This window comes from Dermochelys coriacea, chromosome 3, assembly GCF_009764565.3.
Source record: "Dermochelys coriacea isolate rDerCor1 chromosome 3, rDerCor1.pri.v4, whole genome shotgun sequence".
In the NCBI taxonomy this organism is placed as follows: Eukaryota; Metazoa; Chordata; order Testudines; family Dermochelyidae; genus Dermochelys; species Dermochelys coriacea.
Window position 1 is genome coordinate 163,605,772 of NC_050070.1, and position 14,292 is coordinate 163,620,063.

At 39.2% G+C, this 14,292-nt stretch overlaps 1 protein-coding gene across 5 annotated transcripts in view; it reads left to right on the top strand.

Moving 5' to 3' along the window:
* Positions 1-14,292, top strand: part of RAB3GAP2 (RAB3 GTPase activating non-catalytic protein subunit 2) — a 70,590-nt gene that overhangs the window by 12,460 nt on the left and 43,838 nt on the right. For 2 of the 5 annotated variants that reach the window (XM_038395323.2, XM_043511736.1), the window contains exons 2-4: positions 6,790-6,857; positions 11,630-11,756; positions 13,207-13,288. In XM_038395323.2, the coding sequence (XP_038251251.1) occupies positions 6,790-6,857; positions 11,630-11,756; positions 13,207-13,288 (277 nt within the window). Of the gene's footprint in view, positions 1-6,789; positions 6,862-11,629; positions 11,757-13,206; positions 13,289-14,292 lie in introns of all 5 variants that reach the window. The other 3 variants (XM_038395324.2, XM_043511737.1, XM_043511738.1) reach the window with 3 other exon arrangements.

Sequence of the window (14,292 nt, forward strand, 5' to 3'; positions counted from 1 at the left end):
AAATTTCTTTTGTCTACTACAATGTAGATCTGTTGTTAGTATTTTTCTCTCCTTTCTTTCTGATCTTTATAAAATACAAATAGACACCATATTTATCCAATATGAGAATTATTCCTGTAGATTTTGTTTCATTTTATATTAAGTAAATAGTTATATTTCAGAATGTGAACTAACTCCATCAACATTATAGTAGGTATTAACGTCATAGAAATTATGATGTCATTGCACTAAAATATTATCAAGGTAGTAATAGGTTCTTCAAATGTTCTTCTAAAATATATGTTTAAGGTGAATATATTCTAAATTGCATCCCAAAGTAAATATTCCCTGTCAAGTTATAAACACCTGTAAAATAGAAGTAGAAGATTGTAGTGGTGACAAATCTAATGCTTTTGAATCAGTAAATGAAATGGTTCATATTGCTGCTGACTAGCAGAAGGAAATGCTATTTTTACTGGTTCTGCAGCAGACTAAACACTAATTTTGATGAAAAAATTGTCATGCTGCCACTCAGTTAAAATAATGGGGGGGAAGGGAGAATCTTTTGCCGGACATCTATTAGCCAGAAGCAGATCTGAAAGATGAGGAAACGGTGGCATTGAACAGGAAAACTCGGCTTTCTCAAGCAGCTGCAGCAGCAAAAGAGTGGAACTGATCTGGTTCTAGGGTTGCCATGTACTTTATTCATAATACTGTAGGTCTGAGTGATGCGGTACTAAAAGTGCTGGCAGCTAGTTTACACCCTTGTTTCCACCGTTGCTAGCTCTGATAAAGCTACATGGGTACTGCAGAAATGTGAGAAACTTCCCTAAAATTGACATTGTAGATGAAGTCAGGGTTCTGTACAGCAGCAGTGAAAACTGACAAGACTGGTTAGCTTTCACTATGCTGCAGCTGGGAAAGCTGTGAGTAGCAAAAGCACTAGAATGGTCTGCATGCGTGTATGGGAAGACTTCATGAATATGAATCAATACAATGTTCTGTTCTTGCAATAAAAAGGAATAGAAATTTAAAGCTTAGATTCTGCAGTATTTGTTGGCATTGTTTTTCCCCATCCCACACTTGCTTGTGAAACTGTTACATGATGATAACAGTAGCAGGTGCGTGGGGTCTTCTTTGAGTCGTGTCTCTATGGGTGCTCCCCTTCAGGTGTATATGCTCCCCCTCTGCCTTTGATTGGAGATTTTTGGTAGCTGTCTGTTCAGCCTGCGAACTCCGCAGTGCAGGTCTGTATTTAGTATTAGACTCTGTTCCAAAGTTCCCTGTTTGCTGTGGGATACAGCTTGGGAGTCACCTAAAATGGAGCACCCTTAGGGACACTACATGAAGGAGAGATTACTCACCTTGTGCAGTAACTGGAGTTGTTCAAGATGTGTCCCTATGGGTGCTCCACGACCCACCCTCCTTCCCCTCTGCTTCGGAGATTCCTTTGTGAAACCTTGCGTTAGAGAAGAAACTGAGGCTGGTATGTTCGTGTGGCCCTACGTATTGGTGCGGGACATGAGGATGTGTAGGGCACAGGGGCACATGTGCACCTGAAGTGAAGCACCCATAAGGACACATCTTTAAGAACTCCAGTTACTCTGCAAGGTGAGTAACCTCCCCTTTTTTTTCAAGCCCTGAGCAAATCATTAATGTTTGAGGGCAGGTAGTCTTTACAACTGTAGTAGCATATTCCTTAATCCCTAGTCACAGATGAGGAACCCCATGGCCCTGCCTTGACAAATTAACCGGAGGCACCATAATAGGTCACCCAGTAGATCACTTCTGCATACTGATGCAAAAGCGGCCCAGTTCCCCCACACAGATTCTGGGGGCTATTCTGCAGGGAACACATTGGCCACAACAAGATGACTTTTCTGCAGTGTGTTAGAGGTGTAGATCCCTGCTCCAGAGAGCACCAGGACTGTACAGTGGAATTTTAATGGGTTTTTTTAAAAAACTTAAAAATTTTAAGTTGATGAAATGCAAATATAAATTGCATTTTGTTTAGATCTCTCCAAAAATTAGAAATTAAAATCTGATGTGGTGTTAATGTTTTTTCCTTCCTAATCTCTCTTCTTCCTGTGACAAAATGGTGGTCACAGTGTCAGATGGAAAACATTTTACTCCTTCTTTCTTATTAATTTAATTTATCCATATTCTGGAAAATTCTCAAACTTGATTACAAACCAAGATGAGAAATTGACCGTTGAAAAATTGTCACTTATGAAAGAGTGCCTGAAAAATCAGAATTGTGCTGATTCACTAAAGCTGGCTGAGTCACTTTCTTTTACAGATGGTAGAGACCTTTTGAATTCTAATAAAGGTGGTTCATCTGTGGGTGTGCTTTGTAGTTTACGCTTGTTCTGGTCTAACCTGCTAAAATGCCTTTTCAGCAACACTGTTGGCAAATTTTGTCTTTTAAAAATATTTGTAGCCTAATACCGGAATTGAAAAACTGTGCATAAGCAAGCATGCTTTTCATTTTGCTGTTGCCATAGTGGGTTCTAACATGGTTTGGTTGGCAGGCCAGTGTGAAAGGGGCCAAATGGAGCTACAGCAACTGGATGCAGAACATTGCCCATTCCAATCTGGCTAGTCAAACTATTTCAGAGCGCTGTTTGACTACAGCCAAATTTAAACTCTGTTTTGGCATAGTCTTTAAACTTTGTGTTAGGCCAGTATAGACATGGCCTTTGTATTAATGAAAGGTAATGATAAAAGATCCTGGAGAAAGAGAGAATCTTTTTATCACCAGAACAGAAGCAGCACAGACAGCATCAATGTAGTTTACTGCTCTCTTGCAATATTCGTCTTTCCTGATCTGAAGAACTCTTAGGGAGAGTGAGTAGTTCAGTTGCTTTGCTGAGATTAGCAGCAGTGGGTACTGATTTGATGATGATCCTTGTGATATGCATGTCTGTGTACTAATAATTGTATTGACATGATCTCACCTAGGCCAGTGGACAGCTTTTGGTAATTACTTCTGATTACTGCTTGCTTTGTCTATTATCTATTATTATTATTTATCTATATTTGAACTAGTGATCTAAAGGTGAGTCTTCTTATTCCTCCAGTCACATGAGAGAGTGCCCATAATTTTTGTTTGCATATGTGTTAATCTGAAAGGAGGGGTTTTATTTTTAGTAAGTTTTGCATTTCATTGACACTTCAATACAGCCCAGGGTCACAAAGAACTTTATAAATACTAATTAACTCTTATAACACACTGAGATAGAAGAGAAGTATTAATGTCCCCATTTTTCAGATGGGTAAACTGAGGTAGAGAAAGGGACTTTTCAAGGTCACACTGAGTCAGAGTCTGTGATTGAATTCAGGAGCCATAACTTCCAGCTCCTTGCTCTACTACATGGCCTCCTGCCAAACACTTTCCTATGAGAAAACCCTAAAATTATAGGTGGTAGTTTTTCTGAATTTCTTTAAGCTACCAATCATCCTTTATAACCCCCCTCCTCCAAACTACCACCAAGAAATTAACTTTACTCCTCCTCCTCTCTAATCTTCCTTTTTCTACCAGGGTACAAAATATATAGGAATGACACAGTAGATCACACTGGTGGGGGAATAGCACTATATGTGAAAGAAAGCATAGAGTCAAATACAGTATAAAAAAAAATCTTAAGTGAATCAAACTGTACCATAGAGTCTCTATGGATAGAATTCCTATGCTTGATAATAAGAATATAGCAATAGGGATATACTGACCAGGATGGTGATGGTGACTGAAATGCACCAGGAGATTAGAGAGAAAAATAGAAAATTTTCTAATAATAATTAATAAGGGATTTCAACTAGCCCCATATTGACTGGGTACATGTCACCTCAGGATGGGATGAAGAAATAAAGTTTCTTGACACCATAAATGGCTGCTTCTTGGAGCAGCTAGTCCTGGGACCCACAGTGGGAGAGGCAATTCCTGAGTTCCACATAGGACTAAATCAAGATCTGGTGCAAGAGGTGAATATAGCTAAAGCACCTGAGTAACATCAACCATAATATAATTAAATTTAACATCCTTGGAGGGTGACAGGGGACACACTAAAGAAGCCCACCACAGTAGCATTTAACTTCAGAAAGGGGAACTATGCAAAAATGAGAGCTAGTTAAAGGGAAATTAAAAGGTGCAGTCACAAAAGTGAAATTTCTGAAAGTTGCATGGAAAATGCTTAAAAACAGCATAATAGAGGCTCAAATTAAATGTATGCCCCCAAATTAAGAAACTTAGAGGATCAAAAAAGTGCCACCATGGCTAAACAGAGTAAAAGAAGCGGTTAGAGGCAAAAAGCATCCTATAAAAATTGTAAGTTAAATCCTAAAGAGGAAAATAGAAAGGCGCATAAACTCTGGCAAGTCAAGTGTAAAAATATAATTAGGCTGGCCAAAAAAGAATTTGAAGAGCAACTAGTCAAAGACTAAAAAACTAACAGCAAAAAATATTTTAAGTACATCAGAAGCAGGAAGCCTGCCAAACAATCACTGCATCTGCTCAATGTGTAGGGGCAGTTAAAAAAAAAAAAACTAAAAAAACCCCAAAACTCTAACAGAATATTAGGAACCATTGGGAAAGGGCTAGGTAGTAAGACAGAAAATACCATAATCACCTTTGTCTGGCTTGTCCTTGTCAGTCCCTCCACAAATACAGGTCGATGCCACACCATTCTGTTTTGTTGTGAGCATGTTCTTTCCATTTCTGGCCAAAGAATTTTGTCGTGGGATCTGCCCAGTGCGTTTTTGATCTTCCCAATGGTCGCTTGTGATCTCTGGGGATGCAGGTTGACTCTTTTTTTGGACGACTGTTGGTGGGGATATGGTAGTTGTTAAAGAATTCCTTGAGAATGATTAAAGGAAGAATTCTTCTAGTTCTCCACATGTTAGTATGTTATCAGGTTCAGTAGTAGGGCAGACGTTCAATCCCTTGCAGAGTAGATATGTCAGTTCAGATTAAGAACAGTCTTGATAAATGGATGATGTTGGTGTGTCTGTGTGATGGGTCCTGGTGTTGTGGTTTCTCCAGGAGGTGGTGGTCTGTTGGTTGTGGAATTGTTGTAGTTGGTTTCACTTTTTGTTTTTATGTTGGATGGCTGTTGTCAGGTTTTTTTATAGTTGTTTTGAGTTTCCTGAATGATCTCCAGGTTTCCTGAGGTTTTTTCTTCCAGTGTGTGGGAACATGTGGTGATTTCTTGTTTGAGGTAGTCTCTTCAGGAGTATGTAAGGTTCAGGAGAGATGGTTTCTCAGTTTTTTTGAGGTCCTTTTGCGGAGCTTCTGCAGGTCCTTCAGCACATTTGGAGTTGTATGAGTGGTCAGAGGCTTATAGATGGTGAATCCTCTGTGGATGTTGTTTGTTTCTTGCATCTGCTTAGGCAGTGGATGTTGCTGATTAGTCTGGGTTCCTTCTTCATGTTGTGAAGTTTCCATTTTAAATGGCAAAATGCGATATTATCCATTGTTGTTTGCAGTGTTGGTCCCAGGATATGAGGGGAAAAAACTCTTCCACTGACCTCACGTGCCTAGTTGTAACATATCACCCCACCCTGGAGCCAGTACAAGGTATCATCAAACAATTACAACCCATACTTGGTGGGGACCAAATCCTGAAATAAATCTTTCCTGAATCCCCTCTTCTGGCCTTTAAAAAGCTCCCCAGTCTTGCCAAGCTCATAATTGGAAACAAGCTCCCCACAGACCAGGACACCAAAGCAGCACCAGAATAACAGATACAAAACCTAGACATCTCTACTGTACAACGATCTGTGTTCTCCACAACACACCTTTCAAGATCCATGAGTCCTACACATACCTATCCCAACATGTGATGTACCTTGTCCAGTTCACCAAATGCCCCAATAACAACTATGTGAATGAAAACCGACAATCACTATGCTCTGAAATGAACTCGGATGGAAAAATTATAAAAGAAAAACACACTTTTCATAAAGCTCTCTCTCCATATTTGATCTCAGTCTTCATCCTCTAAGGAAGCCTGCAAATTTAAATTCATAACTCTTCTGGACCCTAAAAATCATGGACTTAGCAGAAACACTGGTTTTATGGCTCATAACAAAAATTTGTAATGCACCTTACTGCCTGCTACCCTTAATTGCCCCCTTCATTCTAAGTAGTCTCCTACAGCATGCCTGAGCTCTTTGTTTCACAATCTATCCCACCTTATATTTAGCTGGGACACTCTGGTTACCTTCTCTAGACCTGAGGAAGAGCTCTGTGTAGTTCGAAAACTTGTCCTTTCCACCAACAGAAGTTGGTCTAATAAAAGATATTACCGTTTGTAATTTTTGTCAGCTTCAGGTTGTTTTACAGAAATTGGCAAATTAATCTTCACAATATGTTGGTGTTGCTCCTCATATGGCACATGTGGAAGCTGAGAAAAAATGAAATTGCTTTGTCTATTGTTTGTATTGCCATAGCACCAAGAGGCCCCGTTGAGGGATTGATTTACTTGCTCAGAATTATAGGTGGAGCGAGTCTGAACTGGAATTTAGATTCTGATGTTCTCTGCTCCCATTCCTGTGCCTAGACCACATCTTTATCTTGTATTTAGAAATTATACTTATGAAGTGTTAAAAATAAATACAAATATCACTTTCATGAAAAATACAGCATGCTGCATCTTATATTTCAGGATGCATGTTGATTGCCTTTATTCTTAACTGTACCAAGCAGCTTTAGGTCTGATATAAACTGGTGATGCATAGGGGGAAAACACCTTCATAATTAATTATTTCCTTCTCGATGCTATAGTTCATGATTTTTAATCTTTTTGTTTAAAGTAGATAAATCACCAAACTGGGAAGATGACGGCTGGGGAGCCTGGGATGAAACAGAAACACAAGAACCTGTAAGTCTATATGTATTCACTTTTATCACTAAGATTTGTCTTCTCTCAAATCTTTTTTGTTGGTTTAATTTGTTGAGTAGCTTTCATTTGGCCAAGATGGCACTTGACTAATGATACTGTAAATGGTGCTATTTGTCCATAATTTTCTTTAACTGAGTTTTTAAGTTAATTATACATTACTCATTGTGATAGTGACGTGCACCCTCAGGTATCTGGCTCTCGTGTGCCCACAAGTACTTTTGTTGCACTGCTCTGGGGGAAAATTGCAGATGTCTCTTTGCCCTAGACCTGTATGTAGACTGAAAGTTCCAAGTTAACCTTTCTCTGCCTCCCTTGAGAGAACAGACGAACAATCCATTTTAGAGGGTGAGATACTAGGGCCATGTCTACACTTACCAGAGATCGACGCTTCTGCGATCGATGCACTGGGTGTCAATTTAGCAGGTCTAGTGAAGACCAGCTAATTCAACCGCAGAGTGCTCTCCAGTCAACTCCGGTAGTCCACTGGAACGAGAGGAGTAAGGTAAGTCAACAAGAGTGTCTTTTGTTTGGTTTGTTTGATAATTGGTTAATGGAAGATAATTTGCCACCTTTGTTTCACTCCTGCATGGGGGGCATCCACACCTGGGGGCTGCAGCTTCATCAGCTAGTTCAGTTATTACGGAGGGTTAGCTAGAGGGAAGCAGAGCAGACACCGACTTCAGGGTAGGTCGGCTCCTAGAAGAACTCTGGAGCTGGGAGGGGATGGATGTTGCTGAGTAGGCAATGAAATTCCAGTGAAACCTAGGAAGGGGAAATGAACAGAGAGCAGTGGGAAACGAAGGGAGCAGAGCCGGTCAGCGATGACTTGATGGGGTACTTTCCCATTCTCTTCTTCCCTGCTGTCCTCCTTGAAATGTTCTTCTCTCCACTCACCAACTTGCCCTCATGGCCTCATTGCTCTGCTAGTAGCTTCCACTCAAATCCTACTTAGCCCTCCATGATAAATGGGGGGCTGCTTACTCCAACATTAACTCTCCTTCTGTGGGCCTCATCCCTCTGCCCCCATAACTTCCTATTGGCTCACCAGCTTTGCCAAGGTCTTGATTTTCCTCATAAAGCAGGGGGAGTGAGGGTGTAATCAGGTATCAGATTCTCTTCAGCTGCTGCTGATCACAACTGTAGCTATTGGGCCCCAACCTCCAGGTAGTATCTCATATTTGGATATATCTACACTGCAAAGAAAAACCACAGCACTGAGTCTCAGAGCCTGGGTCCCTTGACCCTCCCCACTCACTGGGTTTCAAAGCCTGGACTCCAGCCCAAGCACGAATGTCTATACTGCTGTTTTTCACCCCACAGCACAAACCCCAGGAGCATGAGTCAGTTGACCTGGGCTCTGAGACTCAGTGCTGTGGGCTTTCCTTTGCAGTGAAAGAAACCCCTCTGTCATGCAGCGGTGGCCAGGGAACGGCACTATCTAGGGGCAAAAGAGGGAAAGATTAAAAAAAAAAACTTTCCAAAGGGTGGGTGGGTGTGTATGTGTTTCTGAGGAGGGAAGGAAAATGGGAAACAATCTCAAACCCTAAAACTAGAATTCTCTTCTTCTGTTGTCCAGGGCTTGAATTTCAGAAGTTTTATGGGATTAAAAATAGCCTTAACCACACTAATTACCTTTGGCTTTCTGTACAAAGGGTTTATTTTACACATGATAAACTTTCCTTGTCATTCAAACTGTGCTTTGACTAATTCTTTCTCTTAGAACAAAGTTCTTTCTTGGGTGTGTTAAAAAACTTTGTGGCCTTCTTGCAAGGGCTTGAAAAATGACTGCAACTTGCTACTGTTTAGTCATTCTGATAGAGTGTGGGGGGGAGGGGAGAGAGAAGGGTTGGGGGGTGTAAAGTAGAATATCTGGATGGATAGATTGGGCCCTAATTCTGCAACTAACTACAGGTGGCTCCTTATTGAAATTGATGACTCTTTGTAGCCGGACCCCTGCATCTGTCTGCAATGTAAGTTGCAAGATCAGAGCCTTTATTCTATAGTTCTAGAAATAGCTTTCTTACTGGAGCAATGAATCTGTTTCTCTTGTCTCATCAAGGACAAGGATAATCAGATTGATGATGGGCAGCAAAGGGAAAAACCTCTTTCTCATCTTAAAGTCCTTTTGTTTCATATTCCTCCTTGGTATAGATAAGTGTTAGAGGGCTTACAGGTGTGCATATGCAATACAGATCAAACAGGTAATTGATGGATAGGTACATATTTTGTATAAATATACAGAGGAAGTGAAGTCATTCATATTTGTCAGCCTGTTTACTGTCACTCCCTAAACTGTAGAGGAATTTACTAGCACCATTACAGTATGTGTGGACATATGCAATGACATTGATATATGGAAGCGTCGGATAATTGACATTTTACAACTGGCTAGGTGCAGAGGCTAGCCATCAATAGGATGTGTAAATTACTGCAGTCTACCATCTGCTGGACTGACAAAGAATAAAGAGATACAAAAAATTCCTAAAAAGAAAAGGAGTACCCGTGGCACCTTAGAGACTAACAAATTTATTAGAGCATAAGCTTTCGTGAGCTACAGCTCACTTCCTACTGGAGTTGAAATCATAGGGCTTTAGTATGAAAAGTTGCATGGCACTCACGGCTGTAGAATGAAGTTACTTTTCTTATATTCCTATTCGCCATTTACACAACACAGAGATTTTGTAAATTATCTCCATTCTTGTTGTCATTTAAATCATTTAACAAAAGTACCAATCTTCTAGTCACTTGAGTCTGTATTTGAGGATCTCTTTTTTTTTTTTTTTTTTTCTGAAAATTTTGAAATAATGCTGTTTTCTACTGGTTACATTAGAAAGTAATAAAAACACAAATGTATTCTGGTAGATCTGAACATCCTAGGTAGATGTAAATTCAGTGAGTGTGTGTGATTAAAAGAAATTGAACAAGTCTTAACATCTAAAGACTAATATTACAAAAATTGTGGAAAAATATGAGATCTCATTCTAGACTGATCTTAATTTGACTGGGCTGGCTAACTTGAGGTGCGGGGGAACCTTTTCAAACAAATGTAAAACTCGATTCATTCAAAACATATGTTTCAACTGCTCAAAAGTATATGAATGAGAACTGTTACCGTGTGTGCACTATTGTTAACACTGATTTTTTGGCAGATGAGCAGTTTGTATGTAGCTTTTTGCATATCTTGTATTGCTATTTGCATTCCATCCCTTTGTTCTTCTAAACCACTTCCTTCCCAGCAGTTCCAAAAATATTATGTAGGAACAGTAACTGATTTTAAGCTTAAGGTTGGTAGAACAGCATATTTGTCTACAAGGGAGTCCTAGGTCAAAAACTCAGTTTTAGGTAGAGACTGGGGAGAGCAGAGTGTAAAATATTTGACCTGTCCTGCTTCTGTGAGGCAGGGTGCAGAAAGAATTCATAGTAATCAGTGATAAAATAGCATTGTAACTGGAGGATTGTACGCTTAATTTCTTCTTCAGGTCAAGCTCAATGCACATACCCAAGGCTCCATGTATTCCTTTCTTTGCCCCCACCCAACTCCTTGAATTTCATCCTCCCATCACCACTTGTTTCAGGGGTTCGCTGCAACCCCTCCCCTCCCCTCTCTCATGCTAGAGATTCTGTGTATGCCATCATTGCATCGGGGGAGAATAGGCTCTTTCTGTTCCCCCATTCTCTCTTCCCATGCCAGGGATGCTGTGTGCTTCCCTTTCTCCATACCATTCTTATTTTCTTTATCTTTCATGGTGTCAACATTTTAAAACTGTATTGGGAGTGTGGGCGCAGTTAAAATCCCCCACCCCCGCTTGATAACTTTGACAAAAACAAAACAATTTTAATCTCAATTTTCCACAGAAAATTTTGATTTGCACCAGAAGTTTGAAAACTGAAAAATGTTGTCCAGAAACCAAAGACATTTGTTTTGGGGGCATTTGGTTTTTCAATTTAAAAAAAAAAACACCAATATTTTCCTCTGAAAGCGCGCACACTTTTTATGAAAAACCTTTGTTTAGTTGAAAACTTAGTTTTCTGTTTAAAAACAGGTTGGATGGAAATTATTTTTGACTAGGCCTAATTGCCAGTTCTTACTGCCATTGCTGTGTGAAGCAGTACTGTGTAACTACATTTCCTACATTTTTTTTGCAGGGTTGTGATTTGGGAGCTGTTCAACTATAACATTTTTGGGTACATGTGTGGGACACTTTTTGGTGTTTCTCACATTTGAGTTTGGTTTCTGAAGCCCCATAATCTGTAAAGGCACAGGGAGCGCAGGATTGTTGAGTGTAATAACCGAATTTAGTTCTTTGTAAGTAAATATATTTTCCAAACAGTGGCGTTACCTTGGGGAAACTCCTTTCATGTTGAAAACTGACCACTTTATCTTCTGTGCTCTCACACTCTCACTCACACGGTTTCTAGTCCGTGATAGTACTTTTACTCTCATTCCATGTCTGTTAGGTTCCTTAATTGTCTGTGGTGAGAGACATGGCTTTGAGAATCCAAATAGCCAACTAATTCTCCTTTATGTGCTATTTTGTTAATATGTTAAAAGAATTATTGTAAAGTAAATAAACCTGATTTGTGCTGCTCTGCAAGTTTATACCGTAGTTAAACTGGTGTCTGGGCATTGAGTACTAGACTCGTTTTGAGAGAGAGCAAGCAAGGCATATGTGTGGTTTTAAAAACAAACCAACCAACCAACCAACACCTTTGAAAATCATTGCCTACACTAACTAAAACTGTGCACACAGGAAGAAGAAGAAGAATCCGCTTGCAAGACACAGACAAGTTACTGGCTTCAAGACTGTGTGTTATCCTTGTCACCAGCAAATGATCTGATGGTAATAGCTCGTGAGCAGAAAGCTGTTTTTTTAGTGCGTAAGTATGTAATGCACATTTTTTACTTATGGCCCAGTACTTTAAATTAGTGAACAATTGCAGTTCTTATCATAAATCCCTATTTTCAGGGATTTTAGTATGGTGGACTATTTTATGTAATACATGTGATATGTTAACTAGGTACAAGCAGATATGGCAAATCTGAAGTTTCAGCCTTCCCTCAGGTCCTTTGTTTTTTTTGTAGGTCTGAGTCATTTTAACAGGCATAATTTGATAATATATATACCATAACTATCTTATCTCCTGTAGTTTTCCTTGCAGATGTTACAATTAATTATGCTTTCTGGACAAAATCTCTGGGCTGTATTAATTTTGTTACATTTGTTTTTTATGTTAGTGTTAAATTTTGTGTTCTTGTGTTAAAGCTTTTTCTCTGGGAAAAATTAAGCTAAACTGACATGAACTCTTGGTGTTGTTTTTTTTTACAGGCTTTTTACTTTGACTTAAACTATATCCATGCAGCAGAATGTGTCGTTGCCAGTATGGTGGGATAATAACTTGTAAATAAATGCTGCAGAAACTGAGATTTCTGAAAATTGGAATGATTGCATTTTCTTAAAGCCATCAGCCCATATTTGTTGTTCCCTGCAGAATCATGCATGTCAAAAACTGATTAGCTACTAGTTTCATATAGTTAATGGAAGGACAGAAATGCACGATGCCTGTAAGAACAACTTCCAGCTAATTAAACTTTAACAGGCTCCTACTGGTTCATGCACAAGGAAGTTATCCTTTGGCTCACCTGGTGGATAGATAGCTGCTGCCTCTGAACCATTGGGTGGTATTTGTTCTAGTTTCAGTTTTTAGGTGGCATATAGATAGCACATGATGTACTGTATTGTATCAAGTGCTGTGACTCTTGACTAACTCTATTTGGAAAATGTTTCTACTTGTAGAAACAATGAAGTCTGTTGTGATTTCCAGTGTTACTAGGAAGTGACTAAAGGAATTATGAAAATCAAATATTCAGAACTAGTGTAGATTTGCCCAATTTCCTCTGTGTTAACTCAGACTCTAGGGTTTTAATTTCATTGTGGATAACCATACCAGGTAATAGTATTTTGTACTTTCATTGCACCTTTTATCTGAGGAGCTCACTGTTTGAAGTGAGCCTTATGGCTCCAGTAAAATAGGTTGATGATTTCATTTAAGAAAATATAAATTAGTCAACTGAGGCGCATGGAGAGGGGTGATGTGATATGCAAAAGTCACTAAGTGGTAGAAGTGAGAAAAGAATCCATGAGTTGTGTTTCCCAGTCCTCTCCTCAGATCAGTAGAACATACTGCCTTCCTGTGGTAAGAGGTTTTTTAAACTGGTTACTGACCTAAACGTGTTGTATTGAGGAATATTAGGAATAGAAATATGTTGCTTTTGCAAATTACCTTTTAATATCTTATTCTTTATGGACAATGCCTTTTTTAATGTCAGCAAAATGGAAATACAGCGACAAGGGGAAGGAGGAAATGCAATATGCTGTTGGTTGGAGTGGCTCTCTGAATGTTGAAGAAGGGTAGGTATTGAATTCTTAGTTTATCTGATTAAAATGTCACTTTTTAAACTATTACTAATTAGTTCTTTGCTCTTTTTATCTTAAATGTACTTTCCAAATAGTTTGGAGAGAGGAAACTGGCTAAATGATTTTAATCACCATTGGTTGTTTATACATTCCAACTTTAAGAATTCTGGGCTGGAGTAAGTTACGTGGCTAAAAATAGTGCCCGAATGCAAAAGCCACTTCTTGTTGTTTGGAGTGAGAGTCCAGGGTGTGATTATTTGCAAATTAGTGGGTATACATATAATTATAATAAAAATAATTGTTCAAAGATCTGGACTGTCACAAAACTGCTGTAATTCCTTAACCTAGCAAGAAAATAAAACTGAACATCTACTGAGTAGAATTGAATTTTTCTTCAGGGTGTGAGAGAAACTTTTTTATCCTGATGTGCTGGGGCTGCAGACAGAAGTAGTCTGTAAGGATCCCGTCCCCATTTTCATACCATCACACCAATACTTAAACACTTCAAGTCACAGGCATAGAGCATCACTCATGTGATGTAAAGCCCTTCTTCCCCCAAGATGCTGTGGACCATGTTGCATTTGTTGTCCTCCTACTTCTGATCTTGAAGGTCCATGGTAAGTGGCCTGAGTGCCTAAGCTACTTTTGAAAATGAGATTTGGGCTCCTAAGTTACTTTGGTGTGTTAGAAAATTTTACTTCAAAAGCTTAGCTTTTGGATTTGACTTCCATATATATCTTGGCTTTAGTTTCATCCTAACCAAACTAGCCAGAGAGAATACAGAATTTCTTAATGCTTTCTCTTCTGCTGCCAAGAAATATTTCAGTTGCCCCCTTTCCTCAGATAGCTCAGGTATTTCAGGTTTCAGAGTAGCAGCCGTGTTAGTCTGTATTCGCAAAAAGAAAAGGAGTACTTGTGGCACCTTAGAGACTAACAAATTTATTAGAGCATAAGCTTTCGTGAGCTACAGCTCACTTCATATGTATCCGATGAAGTGA